General features: G+C 41.3%; 1 protein-coding gene across 2 annotated transcripts; it reads left to right on the top strand.

Annotated features, from left to right (window-relative positions):
• The first annotated feature begins 2,563 nt into the window (after positions 1-2,563).
• cep170ab (centrosomal protein 170Ab) lies at positions 2,564-16,087 on the top strand. Of its 2 annotated transcripts, none has more exons than XM_032540444.1 (19): positions 2,564-2,708; positions 4,240-4,382; positions 4,504-4,593; positions 4,955-5,033; positions 5,216-5,274; positions 5,781-5,946; positions 6,542-6,670; positions 6,796-7,245; positions 7,437-7,807; positions 7,904-8,032; positions 8,143-8,275; positions 8,943-10,418; positions 10,941-11,184; positions 11,374-11,482; positions 11,575-11,736; positions 12,165-12,253; positions 12,670-12,763; positions 14,217-14,268; positions 14,391-16,087. In XM_032540444.1, the coding sequence occupies exons 2-19, from the start codon at positions 4,278-4,280 to the stop codon at positions 14,648-14,650; spliced, it is 4,197 nt and encodes a 1,398-aa protein (XP_032396335.1). In that variant the 5' UTR covers positions 2,564-2,708; positions 4,240-4,277; the 3' UTR covers positions 14,651-16,087. The 2 variants fall into 2 exon arrangements, with proteins under 2 accessions (XP_032396335.1, XP_032396325.1); XM_032540434.1 differs by having other exon boundaries at positions 2,565-2,708; positions 4,237-4,382.
• Positions 16,088-21,580: the final 5,493 nt, after the last annotated feature.

Raw genomic sequence — 21,580 nt, 5'->3', positions numbered from 1 at the left:
GAGAGAGAGAGAGAGAGAGAGAGAGAGAGAGAGAGAGTTGAGTTATCTGGGAAGTAGAGGAGCAGTCAGCGCATGTTTTAGTATCAACCCTGTTTTACTGCTCCATTCGTATGTATTAGGAGATTATTTTCATTTTACAGTAGACTGGAGATTGTATATTTACATAAAATTGGGATAAACAAAGGTGGGATAAATAAAGGTGGGATAAAGTGTCTTTCATCATAATTATAGCTATACATATACTGTTATCGGCATGACATGAAGAGAATTAGTTTCTTTTTGTGATATTAAATGAAGAAGACATCTTTTTACGGTTTCCCTATTTGTAGGTTATATGTAGAGGCTACATAGTGGATCAATTTGCAATTTGCAAATGTTAACACGGGTGGCCGAAATGCACGAGAGTTAGATATCAAATGAACATTTTTCTAATATAAAATGAAAAAGAGAACGAGAAAAAAATAAATCTACTAATTCATGGATTCCAGCCTTCATTTAGATCCCAATGTCCTTTGATGTGTAGGTTACGCCATCATTTGATTTGATGTTTGATTTGATATGGCGTGTTAAAGCTGGTAAATCGGCGTGAACAATGCACCTGAGTCTATTTTCAAAAACTCCAGGCTACAAAGTGAAACACAGATTTGTCGTTGCAGCGTATCTTAATGTTTTCATCTGACGTGGTGTTTATGTGATAGATAAGCAGACACATTTATTAACAGAGGAGACTACAACAGCACTTATGGTTATAAAAAAGCCTACATTTTACACTCAATACGGGGGCATTTAAAAACATACTGCACTGCAATATCCAGTTATAGCGTTTTCATTTTATATATGATATATCTAGCCTATTCAAATGATTCAGCATCTCCGTTGAGTAGTTTTACAGAAGCACTTAGATTTACAATCACATGCAAACAGGCAAATAATGGGCCATTATAAACTGGGAGCTGAAAGAGTAATTATGACTAAAATCCTTTGAATCATTTTGATACATCACTGTAATTCTCCCGCTGTTTTGATTGTTTTGGGCTTCAGCTACAAACCATAATGTTTATCTTACATAAAAGCACAAGAACACGACACCTTGGCTAAATGTTTTCATCCTTCAGGGACCCCTCTGAGGATTAATGCATCAATGATGTGTGACTGCACTTTAAACGGTGTAGGCTAATAACTGCTGTGTAATGGAAGCTTTAATGGGTATTTAGCTAAAACAATGAATGTCACATAGTAGACGTAGGTAACCTATGGCACGCCTTACCTGGGATCCATTTGCATAATTGCATAGCCTATATTACACAAATGTCAATTCAATGTTGTTTATTGTGTCAAATCACAACAGAAGTTATCTCAGGACACTCAGATAAAGTAGATCTAGACTCCACTCTATAGTCTATATGTCGAAAATAACATAAAGAAAATATTATTTTTTCGTTTTAACAGCCTATATCTTTTTGGTTTAATTTCACTATATTAAATAAAGTTATAACAAATTGAGTTTGAGCCATATTACTCCCATTTAGGCTATTAAATCTCCCATAACTTAATACAGATGAGGCCTCATAAACAAGAGTCAGGAGAGCTCATTTTCATAAACTATGTTTCATCATGATAAGAAAAAAAAAAATAGTCTTACATATAATTGTTTTGCCTAAGTGCTACTAATCCAAACATACTGATGTATTTATTTTGGTTTGGTTTGGTTGGATTTGGTTTTCGTGAGACTTAAGTGATTTTGAGTTATTTTGTTGTTACTATAACATCCTCATCATGATTGATCAGGCTCAGGAACTGCATCGTAGCCCTCTTCCACGTCACAGCAATACTTTGGCGCCATCTATTGTTTTAATTGGCAATAAACTCAAATCATGATCCTATTATGTAGTCAATTGTGATTATACAGAGCATTAAGTTGGGCTATATTTTTTTTTCTTAGCCAAGGCCTCAGAATGGCCCATCATTGTTTGTGTCTTAGTGCAAACTACATTTGAATTAGTCTATAAAAAATACGAACAATAACACTACAACATAATATTTAGTTAGATAATGGGTTGGATGTCCTCAAAACCTAAAACAAAATTTCTAACAATACAAAAATCTTATATTCTATCATTATATTCTATCAAGCTTTTTCATACTTAGTAGTATGTATACATGTATACATACAGTATGTATACAGTATACAGGCTCTATATAATAATATGTATTAAGCTTTTCATTTGATATTATTTGATTTGTAGTAAGTCTCGGTGTAAAGAAAATATGACATATGTTTCTTTTACATAGTTCAGTACTATTCCTTCTGGAAGAATTTATCGTTATGATCAACTTAATTCGTTCCTGGATTTTATATCACAATAGTACCTAAATCAATGTAGAAATGCAGAAAATGGGATTAAATTAGACACACACACACACACACACACACACACACACAGACACAAACCAAAGATACAGCCTGTAGGCCTATACGCTCATTTATTGCTTGTCCAAAATCTACCATTACTCATCTAATACGGGTCACTCACCGTTTTCTGTCCGTGTATTACATAACTTCATATGCTCTTCCTATACGAGGACATAGCGCCACCGTGAGGCCAAGACACAGTGATGCTGAAGGAGCAGGGCTGGGCACCAGCAGCAGCGACAACGCTGTTCATAATCCTCCCCATATCGGATGCTGATTGTCCGTAGAGACCCTGGTGAGTGACATGTGTATTCTTCTGTTAGTCTGTTCCGTCCCTGTTGTTGTCTCCTCCCGCGTTCTCGTGAGGATGGAGACGGTGAAATGAGCATCGCTGTGTTTGTGCGAGAAAACAAACCTATAGCCTGTCGTCCATCAGGGGACAGCCTCGGCTGCAAAAACAAACAGCCTCCTTAACCTGATTTACAATACCATGTGAGAACTGTTACCGCTAAATGTGTCTAAATTAGCCTCTCTTTGGCTTAAAGAGCGCGCGGGACAGAAGAGGGATATCCTGAGCGTTAAGGATCAATAGCCTACGCTTCAGATGACAAATCGGTAATAAGCATTCACGGCAGACACACACTGTAGATTTATTCGTTTATAATGTAGGTGTTTTTTATTTTGGATTTTGTAGCCTATATTTGTTGGTTTTAAGGGGATATTCCTCTCTAGAACGGTGTCGTTGTCAAACGTCTCCATGATAAACGCTGGACTGAGACACGGCCTAACTGGGCTAATTTGCAGGCACTGTCACTGGCCGACTATTACCCATCAGCTACCGCCGCTTTAAAGCGCTCTTGACGTGTTGTCGTTTGCAGAGGAGGTTTATGACTATGAGTGGATGATGAAGCCGTGTGTGGTCAAGCGACAGAAAGGGAAATCTGGGCCACTAGAAGCCCACTGAACAACGTCCCTTCCTCCACAGGGAGGTGGGCTGAAAGGACCCATTGTGATCGAGTTGATGTACAAAAAAGTCGATACAAAAAAAGGACTGGAACCCCAAATTTGACAATATGTGCGTAATTAAATCCCACTAATTCCCCTATGGCTTCTTCCGAGCGTGAGTCAGCAAGGCCTGTGTGCTGATGGTGATGCTCCTGCAGAGGGACGACTGGCTGTTTGTCTCAGTGAAAAGATTCGTTGTGCTATTATATGTTACTGGGAAGTCTGACAACTGCATGGGAATCATATGAGAGCATCATGGGGACCAAAGATGTGGGTTTTCAAGGAAAACAGTATTTCTCTCTTTATCTTCTATTTCCACTGCCTCTCCCTGGCCTGCATGTGTCTAACTTTCTTAACAGCATCCACCTAAATTGAAATGTACGTGTATCATGTCTATCTTCATGGGTGTCTTTCTCATTATTTACCCACGTCATCCTTTCTTCCTCTTTCCTTTTGTACAATATATAACTCCTACAATATTTTCTGGGTGCGGCGTCTGTGTTGGATATTTTTAATATGGGAGTTTAGTAGAATGTCAAGATTTTGTAAACTGTTTTTGCACTTTCAGTTCTTCTTTCGTGTTGTTTGCTGCACCACAAGGAGAGATAGGCATGTCAGTGTCCTCGGGTGATACCTGAAATAGCTACTGTGCATATGGCACACACATGCACAAACACACAGATGTTTTTATTTGTTCTGTAATTGCATGAAGTAAATGTAAGTACACTGTGAGAACTTGTGTTTTCATTGTTTAAAGAATTACTTGTGAATAGACTCATGAATGGATAACTGCAGTCTGACACTGTTCCTGTTTTCAGCAGGATGCATTAAGGGTCAAAGGTGAGCTAGTGAGGCCGAGATGAGTCTGACTTCTTGGTTCCTGGTCAGCAGCGGGGGGACGCGTCATCGTCTCCCCAGGGAGATGATCTTTGTGGGGAGGGACGACTGCGAGCTCATGCTGCAGGTACAGTACTCCTCCAGACACAAGCTCTGAACTGTCATTTCTCCATTTAGGCTGGATTATCATCTGAATCGCTGAGATTAGCGTGGATTACAGTGATTGACTGAATATTGTGTGATTTAAGTCCCGCAGTGTGGACAAGCAGCATGCTGTCATCAACTATGAGACAAATACAGACGAACATAAAGTGAAGGACCTGGGCAGCTTGAATGGGGTGAGTGTTTCGTGTATCACGATTCTGTGTCTTCACTGCTTTATTTACTTACTGCTCAGAAAAGATACAGTAAAAAAAAGACTGTTATACCAACCTATACTACCTATCGACCCTAAAAGGCTGCTTTCACAGTTGTCATAAACAAGTGCTAAGCTGCGTACTTGTGTGCGTGTGTTTGAGAGAAAGACGAAATTATTAATATCTTACTCAGAATGCAGCTTTTGTTGCTTTTTGACTCGCCTGCCTGAACCCATGATTTTTTCTAGTTGGCTTACTCAAACCCAACCCACGACCTACGACCTACGGGTCAGGCCCTAATCTTAACCCTGTTGTTCTTAATCACTCTCGTTTTTTTTTGTAGACATTTGTCAATGATGTCAGAATACAGGAGCAAATCTACGTCACACTGAAAATTGATGACAAATTGAGGTTTGGATACGATATCCTTTTGAATATGGTCTTTTGTGCCCGTCAGACCCAGTGACATGTAGCACAAGGCCAATCTTTAAAACACTGTAACTTTATCTGTTCTTGAATAGCTGTGAATGCATAATAGATGAGGCTATCAGTGCATGTTTCTCACCCCTGCAAACAGTTTGTCTTCTACCTTAACCTGCCTCACATACCAACCTGTTCACTGTGGTTCGAGGAGAGATGCACATTCCAGAGGAGGCCCTAAAGGTTAGACACCACCCTGTGCATGTCCATGTGTTGATGGAGAGAGTAAATATGTCTGCTCATTGTTCAGTGCAGCCAGAAAGCTCTGTTTTTATCAGTGTGTAAGTAAAAAAAAAAGAAACTGAGAGAGGTGGATTTTAGTCAAGGAGAGCGAAGAGTTCTGCTGAACTGGACAAATACCACTTTTCAAGATTGATGAATCTGCTGTTTCATCACAGCAAACTGCCCAGGTAGCTGTAGAAAGGATAGGATTTTGTCTTAATGAGGAAGATGAAAGTTCCGCAGTAGGCTAATATTCAGAATGTCTTCTTATTTATAAGCGATGATGATGAGATAAAACAAAAGTATAGTCTGGAGTTATGCACCATACTACAAATAAGTTGTGTGAGAAAGAATGTTTTCTAAAATGTCCAATAAACAAAAATCGGACTGCCCTGTTCTAGATTTAGCAGCGCTTTCATGTTTTGCCTCTGTCTCTCTAAACTCTCCTTGCTTGTCCTGACCGTCAGCATGAAAAGTTCAGTATCCAGCTGCAGCTGAACCAGAAGAAACCTCCAGAGGTGGAATTGGCAAAATCTGAGGCGCTACCCTCCGGGGCAGCAGCGGCAACATCAGCGTGTGAAGGGGCCGCTACCAAACCCCCCGAGGCCAGCAGGGTGGAGGAAAAGACAGCAAGTGAGAATCACCGAGGATGCAGTGCACAGGACACTGGTTACTATACTACAGTAGCAAATCAATGACACCAATCACAAGTCTTTAGATGCCACTGTCACAAATTCAGTGTACATGTGTACAATTTAGTAACATATTGATGGTTAGATATGTTCAAAAGTATTTCAGCACTGAAAAGATCCGTCAATTAATGTATTTGTCAAACAATTTTGAGTCATGTATCAATCAATGAGGCCAACCTTTAGCTGGTTCTTGCTTCTCAATTTAATGATTTTGTTCTTTTGTCCGTTTTATATCTTTGTAAATTGAATATGTTTGACTTTTGGTCTGTTGGTTGGACAACAAAAGCAATTTTAGGAGCCCTTCTTGGGTTCTGGGAAATTGTGATTGGCACGTTTGACAAATTTCTCACCCTAAAATTATATAAATACATCAATAATGACATAAAGTAAGTGCTTATGTACATTATAGTATATTATGTTTTAAATCCGTTAATTAATTGTTTCTATATTCCTTACAAATGCTAAAGGATTGGGGATGTGGTAAATGTAGCCGTTCCATTCCCATGTAAGACTAACTGACAGGTTGTGTTTGCCAGGGGACGGAGCAGTGTTACACAGAATCACGCCCCTCTATGGCCAGCCGGCATGGTGGGGAGACGATGACCAGCAACCCGGGAGGCCTGAGGAGAAGAGCTCAGATCGGAAGCGAGAAAAAGTTGAAACAGGTATTTGCAAGACTGCAAAAAACGACTTCATGTCTCTTAATATCTCTAATTCACGCAACTTTAAATATGTCCAGTTTAGTAGACCTAATGGGGTTAAATACATATGTTTGCTTTTGTTCTGACAGACAGCAAAAAAAGTACAGTGGTCCCAAAGTCTGCCACGCAAACAGCTCCCAACCAGGAGCCTAGTTACTTTGAGATCCCAACCAAGGATACTTCCTCAGCAGGTAAAGTGAGTGGGGAAGCCCCTTCACAAGAACAAGAGGCTGGTGCTTCTTCTGCTGCAGAGCCCATCCACGGCCACGCCTCCTTCACCATTGAGTTTGACCCTGGCGAGTCAGGTAAAGTGACCGTCAAAGATCGAGTGGCAAAGGCGGGACCGGAGACCAGACCGCAGCCTAAAAGAGTTGGGGAGGAGCTGAGTCCACTTCAGACAGCCATGGTAGCTGCGGAGGTTAAAGTTGCCGACTGGCTGGCACAGAATGAGCTGCCATTGGCCATGAAAGACACGGTCGCAGAAGATGATGGGGAAAGTGTAAAGAGTGATGTGCCTGTACAACTGAAGAGTCTTAAAGGTGTGTATGTGCAGCCATTTGGGCAGTGTGTGTGTGTGTGTGTGTGTGTGTGTATTTAACATAAGATGTGTGTTCTTCTTGTGTCTTGTTGTTCACATCAGTTTAATTGAGCCAAAGCCTCTCTTTAACCCTCCCCATCTCTGTCTTTACATTCTGACACATTACCTTCTACTATACCCGTCCTGTGCCAGGCAGTAAACATGAGGACGGTACTCAGAGTGACTCAGAGAACGCACTTGGCGAGCAGCGCAGGGCTGCAGCAATGGAGGAACGCTCGTGGGGGCTGTGGGGCTCTGCAGGGATGAAGATCAGAGAGGGTCGCGCTAACGTACCAGAGGGGCTCTTTGCAGAGGAGGACAGTCCTGCTCGCCGTCGCAAGTCTTCGACTTCCAAAATGGCAGGTGGATTCGTGGAGAGACGACGAGGCTCTGCACCACATCAGCCAAGTGGCCGTGATGAGTGCTATCACCATGGGGATGATTATAGTGACAGAGGGACCTATACTATTGAGCTTGAGAATGGCGATCATGAGGAGGAAGAGGCTAGGAAAATGATCGACAAGGTTAATTAACCCCATCTTCTATAATCACAAATCAATCATTTTCATACATGTATGCTTGCTCACTTTTGCATGTGTGTGTGTGTGTGTGTGTTGCAGGTGTTTGGTGTGGATGAGCATGAGGGTGTGTGTGTGTCCAGGTTGGGTGGTGCTGACCAAAAAGAAAGGCTGACCTCCCAGAGGTCTGGTACCGGAGACAGAGGAAAACCTGGACGCATGGAGACAGAGGTGCAAAAACTGAAACTACTTTTGAATTCAAGCCAAAAATGTGACAGGTGTCTAAACAGCGTAATTTACTATCATGTTTCTCTTGTATCTTTCATGTTGTCTTTGTCCAGGTACTATCTGAGGAATTGATGGTGGGCGGTCCTCGCTGGGTTTCGCAGTGGGCCACTCTGGCTGCCAGTCACATTAGAACAGACCCTGAGGGATCAGGAGGCGAGAGTCACATCATGGTCACAGAGGACAGAGGTAAGACGGTCAATCATTTAAAGCTGAAGTGATATAGTGTGGGTTTTAGCCACCACTTTCTGTACTGTAAAGGATCTTTACACACATATTTCAGCACTATAAACAATGAGGTTTGGAGTATTAAGAACACAATAACATTTCATGGTTCATCTGGTAGGAAGTAGGGCTGCACAATATCTCATCAATATCAATATCTTTTTGTTTTAATCATCATTGCAATATCAACTGCCGCAATAACCATATCACGAAAGGCTGCAACATATTGTGATTGACATTCAGATATGTTTTGTGTTAATTTAAAGAAAATATCAGTAGAAAACACTCCTTTTAGGGCCTTTTACATTCAATTCAATGTTCAATTTGTTCAAAAATGAATGTTGGAAATGGATCCTTTCATTTGTTTTGCAGTTTTTTTGTGTTTGAACAGGATACTGAAAGCAGCAGAACTGAGTCCACTTTATTATGTGTTTTATTTATCACAAGTAATATTGTTAACGTCATATTCAACATTATCATATATTTTCCTCAAATGATGCAGCCCTTGTAGGAAGAGAATCACTAAATGAAACAGAGCCAGTGTATAAATTCTAACACCACCCACCGTTGAAATGTAAATACACATTTATCCAAGGATCCACTTTAACAATATGTTTCTTTCTCCTTCCAGCTGAAATAAGTGAGTCCAGCTACTCAGCCTCCTTTGCCTCGTCTAGCTACACGGAGCAAAAGAGGAGAACCCTGCCCCAGCTGCCAGGTGAGGAGCTCACCCTAGGAAGGAGGACCCCAGGTGCAGGCTTGCGTACAGATTTGGGGGAGAAACAAGACACAGAGCTACAGGAGAAGGAGAGCCAGAAGACGGCCAGGGGAAAGAATCGGCCAGGGCATGGCGTTGGAGGTGCGGGCAGTCACGGTGGTAGCCCCAGTCGCTCCTCACCAGCCAAGTCACAGGACAGCGCTGGAGGGAGATCATGCCAGTCAGGTGTGTTGACTAAGCTCCCCCCTCGTCCACTGACCAGCGGGGAGAAAAGAATGGAGGAGGCACGGAGGAGGAAAAAGGAAGAAGAGAAGGCTAGGGAAAGTAGTGGGAAACCATTGTTGAGGCAGGAGAGTTTTACTGTGGAGAAACCAAGCTCCAACATGCCCATTGAGCTCAGACCTTGTATCGATGGGCTCAAAAGCAGCAGATCTCAGAGCAGGGAGGCAGGCACTGACAGCACCACACTGCAGAAAGACTCGGAAGCCGTGGCAGCCTTTTTAGAGACGACTGTGTCAGACCAAGGTGATCCACCAAGTCAGTCCATTGAAGGCTCCATGTCACCAGAGTCAGACGTTGACACAACAAGCACAGTAAGCCAGGCTGATGGAGCCAGAAAAGTAATCCAAAAACGGAGGACTCTTGCAGGACAGCAGAAGGAGAGAACGGTAGTGTGCTCATCCGGCAAAGGCCCCCCTGGGGGCCGAGAGACCCAGGACAGGAGGGTCAAGACCAGGGGATCTGGTCCTCTGCAGCCCAGCCGCCCCTGGACTTCCCTAGACCTCACTGATGATGATGTCAACTCCAACTCACTCCTCTCTGACTCCCAGCCCACCTCTACATCAAGAAAGGAATCTAGAAGCTCACATACCAGAGCCCAGACTGGGAGCACAACACTGGGGGCTGGCACCAAGTCTAGTCGGGCTAAAATCAACCAGGCCCCAGCCTCCTCTGCAGCCAGTAAAACCACTAATGTTCCCAAACCCAGGCCCACCAGGGCGTCCCTGCTGAGGCGAGCCCGCCTTGGGGACTCCTCAGACAATGAACCTGCCGATCTTGACCGGATGTCGGTAGCTTCTGAGGCCTCCACTGCAAGTTCCACATCCAGGACAGGGATGGCAAGAAGGGGAATGTCCAGGATAGAGGCTCTGGCACAGCCGAGGAAGCCGAGGGTGGGCTCCCCGTCCGCCCAGAGTGACTCAGAGGCCACTGTGACAAGGAGCAGAGGTCTAGGGGTCCGGAGTGCTGCAGGTGATTATGCCATAAGACAAGGTCTAAGAGGGACTAATATGAACTCAGTGTCTGGACCCAGAGCTAGGGCTAACAGCGCCTCCAAGCTGCCTGACAAGAATAAAGGCACCTCCTCATATGGACATGTCACACCTGCGTGTAAGTTGTCTTTCCATATTAAACCATTCACTCTCATGTACATTGAACAAGGAAATAGTTTTATCCGCATTCTGTTCTTTTCAAGTCACTGCCTAAAAAGTAATACAATTTGTCCGTAAACCCTGTAAAATAAACAAAACTTACACAAGTAGTGGGTCAAATGATTAGGTATAATGTGAAAGGAATCGAAAAACCATGGAAAGTACTCACTCTTAACTTTAAAAAGTTTTTAAAGCATCTTTCAGCTTTTTGTTTTGGTGTTATGGTCCAAAACTGACAGCACCCAACAGCTTGACTAATTGTTAAACATCCTGCAGCATTTAGCAGACCAAAACAGAGCTAAAAGGAGAGTGAATATTAGTATGGGTTCATTAGGTCGCCATAAACATGACTCCAAATGAATGTGAATGTTGTCTGATGGATGTGTGTAAAGAACACATTTGCCACATCAACCTTAATGTTGTGTTTACAGCACAATCGAAGCTCCCTTTAAACTTAACTTCCATTTGTCCCTAACATTAGCTGGCACTCGATGGCGCCGCGTGCCTGTGGAGTATGCCTCCACCTCAGAGGACGAGTTTGGCTCAAATCGCCACATATCCAAGCAGGGTCACTCACTGCCATTCCCTTCCACTCGGGTATGCCAGCTAGGAGGGTCAGCCCCAGCAACTCCTAATCCTGCAGGCCTATCTGCCCTGAGGCAGCACTCCAGGGAACAGGACGAGTATATGAGAGACTGGACAGCGCACAGCGAGGAAATAGCTAGGTATGTAGATGAGAGGGACTCCAGGGCAGTTTAAGAACAGCAATGAGTCTTGATAGCAGGATTCAAACATGCTTCTCCTGCTCAGAGCTATATTTCATTTTCAGGATTTTACGTTTTGGTCAAATAAAACAAGAAGAATTTGTTTAACATATATCAGATGGTGATTTCATATTTGTGCTTGTTCATCAGAATAAGCCAGGACCTAGCCAAAGACCTAGCCATGCTCGCCAGAGAAATTCATGATGTGGCAGGAGAGATAGACTCAGTCAGCCCTGCAGCCACTGACCCTGGAGCGCTGGTAGTCAACAGATTCTAACATTATTATTTCCATCTGCTATATTAGATACCTCCAAAAAAAACTGAATTTTCTATTTATTCGCTGCTGCTCAGATGGAGGAGCCTGTATTTGATGACAGCTTGGATCCGAGTGGTCTTTCTGCAGAGCACAGCAGTATTCTGGGAACCAATGTGCGGTCTGTGGAGCTTCGACCCCAAAGCTCTAGTGGACAGAGCCCCCGCTCCATCCGCCGACAGACATGGAATAGAGATGATGTGAGTCCCTGTTTCAATTTTAAGCAATACTCTGCATACAATAGGGCTATTCCAGAGTTGAATTGTGAATGATTTACTCATTTAAGTCTTTATTTCACGACTGACTGTATGAGTAAGGAGCTTACTGCTGGAGCAACGTTTGTTAAACGTTAGTGCAGCAGATCAACATGTCAGTCTATACCACAGTGTGCCACAAGAGGGGGCTCCCTACATGCCAACTACAGTCACCCTTCAACTGATAAACTGTGCTTTTAATTGCACCCAAATCTACTGACAGAGCTGATGAGAAATAGTTTATAAATGCATAGTCATAGCTAAATTAGGCTAAATTCAGCATTAAAATTTACAGGGAAAGTTTCTCTCTATAATACGCATTCATTGTATGCCAGTGTTAAATAAAAGATGTGTTCCTTTTCATCATCTATCAGGCGGTGCTAGACAGTTTACTACTAGCATCTGTCACTCAGCTCTCAACGAGGATACGTCAGTCTGTTGACAAAACAACCTGCAAAATCAGGTGAGTATCATGCTGCATGACAAAACAGGAAGTTGGTCCATGTGCTATAGGTATTTGGTGAAAAATCAATATATCTTATAGCCTACTGAGAAATAGACAAATGCAGGATAGAATTGTTAAAATAGAAACGTATTATATAGAGTTACGATTCCTGTTTGTGTTTGTTGTTGGAACTAGGACAGGCAACACAATTTGAGTGGCACATCACAAAGGTTTACACTGACAACCAGCTACATGTCTTACTCATTAACACAGGCAGGATGACAACTCAAAGGCCTTTTCTTCGTTCCTACAATCTACAGACTGAATGAATTAAATCACTTTAACAGTCAACTAATACTTCTATGAAGAGGTGTATTATAAATGTTTTTCACGCATATTACTTTCATCTATTTTTATACCGACTTGTCTTCCAGGATCCTCTTCAAGGATAAAGAGCGAAAATGGGAAGAGATTGAGAACAAACTGCAGGCAGAGCGTGACTCCTTGCTACTCAAGTGCTCCAATAAGGTGATGAGCCTGTCCACTTCTCACACTTTGTCTGTTTAATCTGCTGAAGGCTTGTGACACAGACTAAAAATTATATTTTTAGCCACGCTAGCAGCATACTTCTAGAGATTATCTCTCCACCTTTTGTCCAGACTGAAATATTTCTATTGGATGGATTGCCATAATATTCAGTTCAGACATTTATGTTCCCCTCAGGTTGAATTGTAATCACTGAGGTGATCTCTCAACCTTTCCTCTAGAGCACTACCAGGTCCACCATTTCACTTTGTCCAATACTTTGGTACTTACAAAACGAATAACATTCCCACCGGGCTCAACTGTACTTTGTGTTAATTGCTAATTAGCCAATGTTAACACACTAAACTAAGACGGTGAACATGGCCAAGATTATTCCTTCTTAAACATCAGCATTTTAGCATTGTCATTGTTAGCATGCCAATGTGAGCATTCAGCATTTCCAAACCAACTAAAACCTCACAGAGCAGCTAGCGTGACTGTCGACTGTTCAAGTGTTGTGACCAAATGTGTGGTGAGGTATGGGCTCAAAATATTTTCTGTGAAAAAAAAGAAAGAAGTGAAACCCCCTGTTCATTTTAAAGTAACCCCCGGATGACCATGTGGTATTAACCATGTCTCAATAGCCCAAAAGAAATGGTCACAGAAAAAAGAGTAAATGTGTGCCTGTGTTTGCATGTTACCATCATTTTTTGCAAATGGAAAGAAGGTGCATTGTGTGAGGCATTTTACATCAGACGGACACATTTCAGGCAAGTCTAGTCAGCATAATAATGTGTTTTTGGCATTAGTTTGGCATTAATTAATACAAAAAGACCCGAGACTGAAATGCAATTTGATATGGCTACACAAATGAATTATTTTGCCTTATTTGTTAATGTCAGTAATACATTAGCTTTTGAAAGGGGTGAGATTAATGCCATACAGTTTTTAAATACACTTCTTCCCTTTCTCTGTAATCGTACAAGCCACACAATATCTTATTACTTACCGAAGCAATCACCGTGAGTGCTGACAGTGTTACAACTGTCTGGGGGATCAAATCAAAGACGCTTCAGACTAGCACATACCATTTTGATTACCTTGCAAATTCCTTTTTTTCGGAGAGCAGAGCACACCAAACATGGTTGTTTTGATGGGGAAATAAGACTTACAAGCTGATGCAGGTGCAAAAAGTTGAAAGTCCACAAAACTTCTGCCTCTGACAGTAGCCAGGTCATAAATCCTGCCTTTAACCCAGCCTGGCCTCATGTGAACCCTTCAAGAGGGTTGACGACACAGTAACAGGCCTCATAAAGCATTGGTGAGCGTACACGGCACCACTCCAAACTTATTCCTGCCACCACGAAGAAATGAATGTAGTTGATTTATTTGGTGTATGAACTTTTACTTACTTAATCACCACAACCAATTGTAATGTTTTTTGTTCTTGTTACAGGAAATTTCAACCATTATTCAAGACCTGAGGAGAGTGGAAAGACAACTGCTTGGTATGAATGTGATGATCTTTGAGTGTATAGTGAACTATGACCCATCAAAAAAAGTGCCCGTATTTTGTACTGTGTTGAATTCAAGAATAATTTATAATATTTGGTCTGCTCCAATCTGACAGTAATCGACATGATGGTGGACCCAGACGGCACCCTGGATGCCCTGTCCAATCTGGGCCTAACCAGCCCTCTGACTGACCAAAGGATCGGCCCTGGGACTCAGCAGGGGTCGTCGCTGTTGCACCCTGGAGCTGAAGCTTCCTCCAGCACACTCTCAAGGCCTGAAGGACGGGACACTGAATCATGCGGACCTTCAGGTCACGTAGAGGTGGCAGAGCGAGACAAAGGGCCTGAAACCCAGAGCCCGAGATCCTACAATTGATACACCAAGTACATCATTCAGAATGCATCCTTTATGTTGGACATATTCTGAAGGTGTGAGGTGAGAAGTATTTGGTTTCAGACGAAGGGGGAAAGAGGAAAGAGAATAATTGCCTATTGGTTGGGAAAGCCTGACTGCCCTAACTGTCAATCAAAGTGACTCGTGATAGGACATTGTAAAGGTCCAACACTACCAAATAGCAGCTCTTGTCAGATATATATTATGAAACATAATAGTTTTTATTGGTTAGCTAATGAAAAAGCTATGAAATAACATACAGTAACCCATATGTGTTTTTTGTGTTGCAGCTCATTCTTATTATACATTATCCTTTATAATATTTATAAAAGAAGAACACATGTAAAAATTGAGAGGATTCAATGTTAGAGATTAACTTAAGCTGATTTAGGCCAATGCAGAAACCCAAACTAGAATGGTCAAAAGGTGTGTGTGAAAAGTGTTCTACTATCCTGCCATAGAATTATTTATAAAAATATATATATATATATATATATTGTTGGCCTGTTGCCATTGCAATCCCCAATCCTGTCTCAGTAATGATTTTCCATCAGAAAAAGCCATGTTGCTTATTTGCTGTGAAAAGAACTGGGTATGTACAGTATGTACCAATGTAAATGTTTATTATAGTTCAATTGAAAACTCCCATCCATGCCGTTTTTTTTTTTTTTTTTTGTGGCTATGTCATATGAAACCAGTGTATCAAAGATGGACTGTGTGTGTTAATAGAAACTATTAAATCAAATGTAGCTCCCAGAAAGGTTTTCCTCTTCCAAATGTATTTTGTCACAAGTGCCCTGGGTCAAACAATCATTACAGTTGGAGATGAGGGATGCTAAAGTATACCGGAGATGTGGTGGATATGAAATTTGTTTTGCACATTACAAAGCTGATATATGTTAATTTTCATCTCTGATTGACCAGCACATGATGTGCCCCTGCGGCACTCCTGTATCATGTCGATGTCCTTGATCAAAAACAAAAGCAAGGTGAAAGCCAACAGTTTGTCAAATTATATTTTGATCATAAACAAAATGTTGTGTTTAAATCAGATGGGGGGGGGGGGGCTACCTCCAAGTCCTTTAGCTGCATTTTATTGTTAATGATGCAATGAGAAGAGTGCACAGTGTAATGACTGTAGGTTTTCCAGTGTCTTGCCTCATACCAATGTTTACACATGAATGTAACCTGATCAGAACTGTTGAAAACATTTTAGCCAAAACAACTTGAATAAAGACTGATAATTGCATTTTGTGCTCAGCACTTTCTGTACTTTGTTTTTGTTTTAGCATTTTGAGAATTTTTGTTTGAATGTTTTGTATACCGTTTTTTCTTTGTAATGATGTTTGGTTAAATGTTGACCTTGCAATACCTCTGTATTGTCGGTCTCATTTCCAATAAAATGCATGATAATCATGAGCTATTTCGTTCGTTATTTTCTTTACAAAATTCCACTGCAGTGCAGTGTTGATCTGATTTGGTGTGAAATGATTTTTAACAGTGGTAGAAGAAAGTAACTCAGTACATTTACTGTACTCAGTTCTGAAGTACTTTTTACATGAAAAGCATATTATCAGATTATAAAATGTAAAGCATCATAGATTAAACTACACAATAGTATAAAGTAGTTTGCCTAACATCCACCCTTTACAGCCTTAAAATTAGGCCTACCTATGTTAATGTATCGATAATAATCGATAACACTCTCAAATGGTCATTCTGCATTATACTTTTACTTTAGTGACTTTTGCTGATACTGTGTAGCCTACTTTTAACTATATTATTCTCATAATATCAAAGGTTTTGCCACATTTTGGGTATTCTTATTGGGGATAACCACTAGAACCATAATGTTCCAATGTTTCCTTTAACTATCTTCTATGTAGTTTTAAATCACTATTCATCAATCACTATCTAAATCACAAATCTACATACATAACACAACAATGTAGCAAATGTCTGTAATGTGAAAGGTTTTGAATGATGAATGGTGATGAATCCACAGGGAAGCAATACCGAAACAACTCTGTCGTCGATTCCCTCACATAGTCTCATATGTCGATGTCAATATAAAATCAATATATTGCCCAGCCCTAATAACTGGTTAAAAAGTATACAAAATTTATTGAACTGTATAATAATTATTGAAATTCAGCAGTTTGCTTTTTTCCTTCTTCCGTGAAAGTTTTAAATCCAAAAGTGATTACTCGTGGCACAGACGCAGCCCTTGTGGTGGTCTGGTTTGACTAAGGCTTCCTCAGTGGTCTTTGATGTTGCGTGTTGCCATAGCAGGGAGTTTGACTGACAGCCAGTTATCTATTCATGACAGTCACATACCAGGAAGCTTTTTGAGTCCAATTGTGATTCACAGTTAGACAGAAACGTTGACTTGAGTTGACTCAAGTCCAAGTCACCAAGTCTCAAGTCCACATCTCTGGATGTTACCATTCTGTGAATAAATTAAATCCACCTGCAAACTGGGCATTCCTTTCAGTTTTTGTGCCTCCTCCTCAGCCAAACTTACATACTTTTTCCACCAATGGTTTTTCAATATTACAAGGGAAACGGTGTAAGATAAAGTAAAACAAAATGTTATCAGATATGAGGTCAAACTTGATTTATCTATCTCTAGTAAAAAGCTGATTACTCCATTTAATTTTCTGCTTCTTTTCATCACCCCAGAATCTCCTCTTGGCAGTCATCATCTAAAGCTACAACCTCCTCTATCCTTCCTCCACAAGAAGCCCAATCTCCCCCCTCCCTAATTGGCCTTTCGCTCATTCTTTGCAGAGGCAAGTACACACAGCAAATTAGGTTTTAGAGGCCCCGCTGCAACAGCCAATGCACTACTAATTGTAGGCATCCAGATATTCTGCTCCACTTCCTTAATCCTTAAAGCTGTGTCAGGGTTTTTCTCCCTTGCGAACGAAGATTCATCGTGGCTTCACATCAGCGCTTGTGCAGGTGTTCACCTAAGTGGGAACACTTCGGCTGAATTGTTCCCACTTAGTTTTATTAAGTTCAGGTTCCCTGTAGCTTTCATTGCCACACTCACTGCTCGCATTTATTGCATACAAATAAAATATTCATATCACTGCAGCTATTTTTTGTCTTGTAGCTGTTAGTCTGGGCCTTTCTTAAAGGAATACACAACCATTTGTTGAAATAGGGCTTGTCACGGTCTCCCCTAGCTGTGGATGGGTGGGCTAATGCATTTTTTTGTCTCAGTGCTGCCGCTAGTTAGCTTAGCACAGTGAATGGAATCCTATGTTGCCGGTTAGCATGTTGTAAATAAATTTGAGCCAACTTAAAAACAACCTAATTACTTCTTGTGGCCTGAGTATTTGCAACAAGTACAAATAGCAATGCATATTAAGACTAGACAATTTCCTATGAAGCTATTGACTTGGGACTATATTGGGTGGAAGCACAGCCAAAGCCCTGCTACATGGTGCCGAGATATCACGAAAAAAATTTGTTGTCCCTCTTATCTACAGCTAGGGGAGACCGAGCTAAGCCATATTTCAACAAACGGTGGCATATTCCTTTAACATAAGAAGGATGCATTTTCTCATATAGACAAATTAAAATATGTTATGAATACAAGGTAATGCACAGCAAGTGCCCTATGCACTATTTAGTGTTATTTGAACTGTCATTGATGATTTAGCACCTATGCGGCCTCAAAATGAATAAGATGTATGACGCTGCGCTGTGGGAGTGCAGGATACAGAAAGTATTTTACATATTTGGCACATCCTCATTGATAGACAATCATAACGTATGGGCTTTGGGGAGGAGAACAACCGGACAAGGCAAAAATGCTTTGTCAGCAAGTTCCACTCCAGTTAAGTACAGTCCATCATAGTAAATACCTGATTGATGTTGCTGTAACTGTTGAAAAGCTGAAAGATAAGCCCCCTCATTGTAAAAAACGTTGAATAACAGTTTAATATTTTGGCAAAGATGCTTATTTGCTTTGTTGTTGGGAATTAAAATGAGAAGATTGATTCCACTCAGGTATTAGCGCTGTGGAGATAGGTCTGGCAATGTGAGACTATTCTGAGTGATACCACTAAGGTTGACTGTAGCCAGCTGTTGGTTAGCTTAGTATTGAAACAGAGGGAAATAGCTAGCGTGGCTCTGTCTGAAGGTAACATCTGCATTATAAACTCTCTCCCAAATCAAAAAACTAGAACGCAAAAACTGAAATTTGTAACGTCATCAATGTACAGTGTGGAACTGCTTTATAGACAATGAATTGGGAAAGAGGGTATAGATGACACTGAGAGCACCCATAGGAAGGTTCTTAGTATGTGGGAACATTTTCTGTTTCACGACTGAGAACACAACAATATGAAATCACTATTTCAAAATGCAACCACTAAATTAATGAATCTTAGACTACATACAGCTCTGCTGGTATTGACATAGTGGCACCAGGGATTTGTGTTTTGAATTAGAACAGTGCTGCAAAGTCATTCTTCTTACACCAGCACCTTTTTGTAGCCATAATATAAATTGCGCTTGCTATAAAAATCACCTTGCGCGTGTGTGTGTGTGTGTGTGTGTGTGTGTGTGTGTGTGTGTGTGTGTGTGTGTGTGAGAGAGTGTGTGTGTGAGTGTGTCCTTTATAGCAGGAATGACGTGTCTCGACCTGTGCCAAAAGGTTTCTTAAGGTGAGGCTACAGTGCTTCAGGACATTCTGTCTCTGTCAGTATCAGTATTCTGTATGTGAGGTGCATATGGGAGAAATTAGATATCATACAGTGTGTGTGTGTCTGTGTGTGTGTGTGTGTGTGTGTGTGTGTGTGTCTGTGTGTGTCTGTGTGTGTGTACGTGTACGTGTACGTGTACATGTCTGACAGTCTCTTCACACTTTTCTCAATCAGATGACTCTCCTTCACTGTCTGCTTCTTGCTGTCTTGTCCAGCGCAGCAGCTCCTGTTGCACCTCCTGTGTTTAAGCCCACAGAAGCCCATTGCCTGCCTCTCCCATACCACCTGGGAGACTGTACTACACACACACATGTGTGTGGGAGTGTGGGGATGCATTGGAGCTCTGGCCACAAACAGACATGCTCTAGCTCAGATAGCACAGAGACCAATAGTGGCTGATTCAGCTACTGAATGATAGATAGAAATGCGGGAAATGACTGGCATCTGTGTGTGTGCGTGTGTGTGTGTGTGTGTGTGTGTGTGCGTGTGTGTGTGTGTGTGAGTGTTAGACTGTCTGTTCGACTGTCAGACAGCAGCACACAGGTCATCAATGGAACTGTCAGATGATCCAAGGTCGAGGGGGCAAGAGGAGGCTCCCCCAGCGCTACTGCCAGTGTTTCCCTAATGAAAAGCAGCAGCTTCTCTGCATCCAACTTTCTACAACGTAAAGACATGCTGGAACAGCAGAGATAACTGTCACGCACCTCTCAAACATCATAATAATAATTAATATTAATTAATAATAATAATAATAATTAACTGTGAATCTGCTTTTTAAAAGGGGAGTCCAAGTTGACTTGGAAATCCAAGGCTTGGTAATTGAAAAGGGGCATTCTGCAACAAATACCATTATATAAAATTGAATATGTTAAAGTTTTCATATTATGCTCATTTTAATGTTCATGCATGTATTTAGAGGTTATGTCAGAATAGGTTTACGTGGTTTAATTTTTAAAAAACACCACATTTTTTGTTGTACAGCACATTGCTGCAGCTCCTCTTTTCACCCTGTGTGTTGCACTCTCTTTTTTAGCTACAAAGTGAGGCATCTCACTTCTGTTCCATCTTTGTTGGGAGTTGCACATGCGCAGTAAATAGGTAAGGACTACTAGCCAGTCAGAAGCAGAGTATGACGACATGCCACACTAGTAGCTAGGCAAGCATTTTAACCTGTGTTACAAAGTGATGCACGTTAGTCATGGAAGTAAAGGCTGGACTACAATGGAGCTGTTTGGAGCAGTTTGGTAACAACGTTTTCTGTTGGAGATGGTAAAGTCCATTTGGGATGGCCTTTTGGGCTTTGTAAACATATAACATGCACAACAAATAACATGAAGGAAATGAAAAAAGCATAATATGAGCACTTTAAATATCTTAAAGTATGTCTGAAACAATCCAAAGTGTGTAAATTCTATTATTCACCAGCCACCTTGTCCAATATGCGACTTGTCATCCTGTGAGCCCAGGAGATGCATTAGTTTCATCCACTGGAAACCCTTGCTGCATGCCTGTGGTGCATCAGCCTCGACTCTGGAGAATTGCTGCTGGAGAAGTGTTCAATTGAGCTCAGTTGCCTCCAATGAGAATTGATTACCACTTTCTTCACTGCTGCCACACACCCAGTACACACACAAAGACACACACTAATAATCCTACAATCTAAAAGTTTCTTTTCAATGTTTACATTTTGGATATATTTTTTGGTATTTGTAAACCTCCGCTTTTGAGAGAGGGAGAGAGAGAGGGAGAGAGAGAGAGAGAGAGAGAGAGAGAGAGAGAGAGAGAGAGAGAGAGAGAAATGGAGGAAGAGGAGGAAGAGGAGGAATGGAGGAGGTCAAAGGGAGGGATTAGCCAAAAATGCAAACAAGGGCGAATGATATTGACAATGGATCATGTATGGAGGGGAACCTCAATCTGTACCCTTTTAATGCATTTGTATCAATGTGACTGTTCACATGAATAGTTTTACAGAGATTTTCTTCATTTTATTATACTTTACCACAGAGTTTATGTTTTCTGTCCAGTAGGTTAGTTAGTTAGTTAGCAGAATATCTCGAAAGCAGGTTTACAGTCAAATATGGTGGAACAATATCTGCAAACAAAGTATTGAATATTTTTTGGTGTAGGTAGTACCACTATGTTGTCATTTATAAAACACTTCATGTGGTCTTAAATCGTGAACAGCTAAACTAAA

This window comes from Etheostoma spectabile, chromosome 2 (assembly GCF_008692095.1).
Source record: "Etheostoma spectabile isolate EspeVRDwgs_2016 chromosome 2, UIUC_Espe_1.0, whole genome shotgun sequence".
Lineage (NCBI taxonomy): Eukaryota > Metazoa > Chordata > Actinopteri > Perciformes > Percidae > Etheostoma > Etheostoma spectabile.
This window is presented reverse-complemented; position numbering and strand designations above follow the sequence as displayed.

Coding starts and splice junctions, on each gene's coding strand:
- cep170ab (XM_032540444.1), top strand. CDS start 4,278: ATGAGTCTGACTTCTTGGTTCCTGGTCAGCAGCGGGGGGACGCGTCAT. Junction 4,594..4,954: donor ACCTGGGCAGCTTGAATGGG/GTGAGTGTTTCG, acceptor TTTTTTTTGTAG/ACATTTGTCAATGATGTCAG. Junction 12,254..12,669: donor AAAACAACCTGCAAAATCAG/GTGAGTATCATG, acceptor CTTGTCTTCCAG/GATCCTCTTCAAGGATAAAG.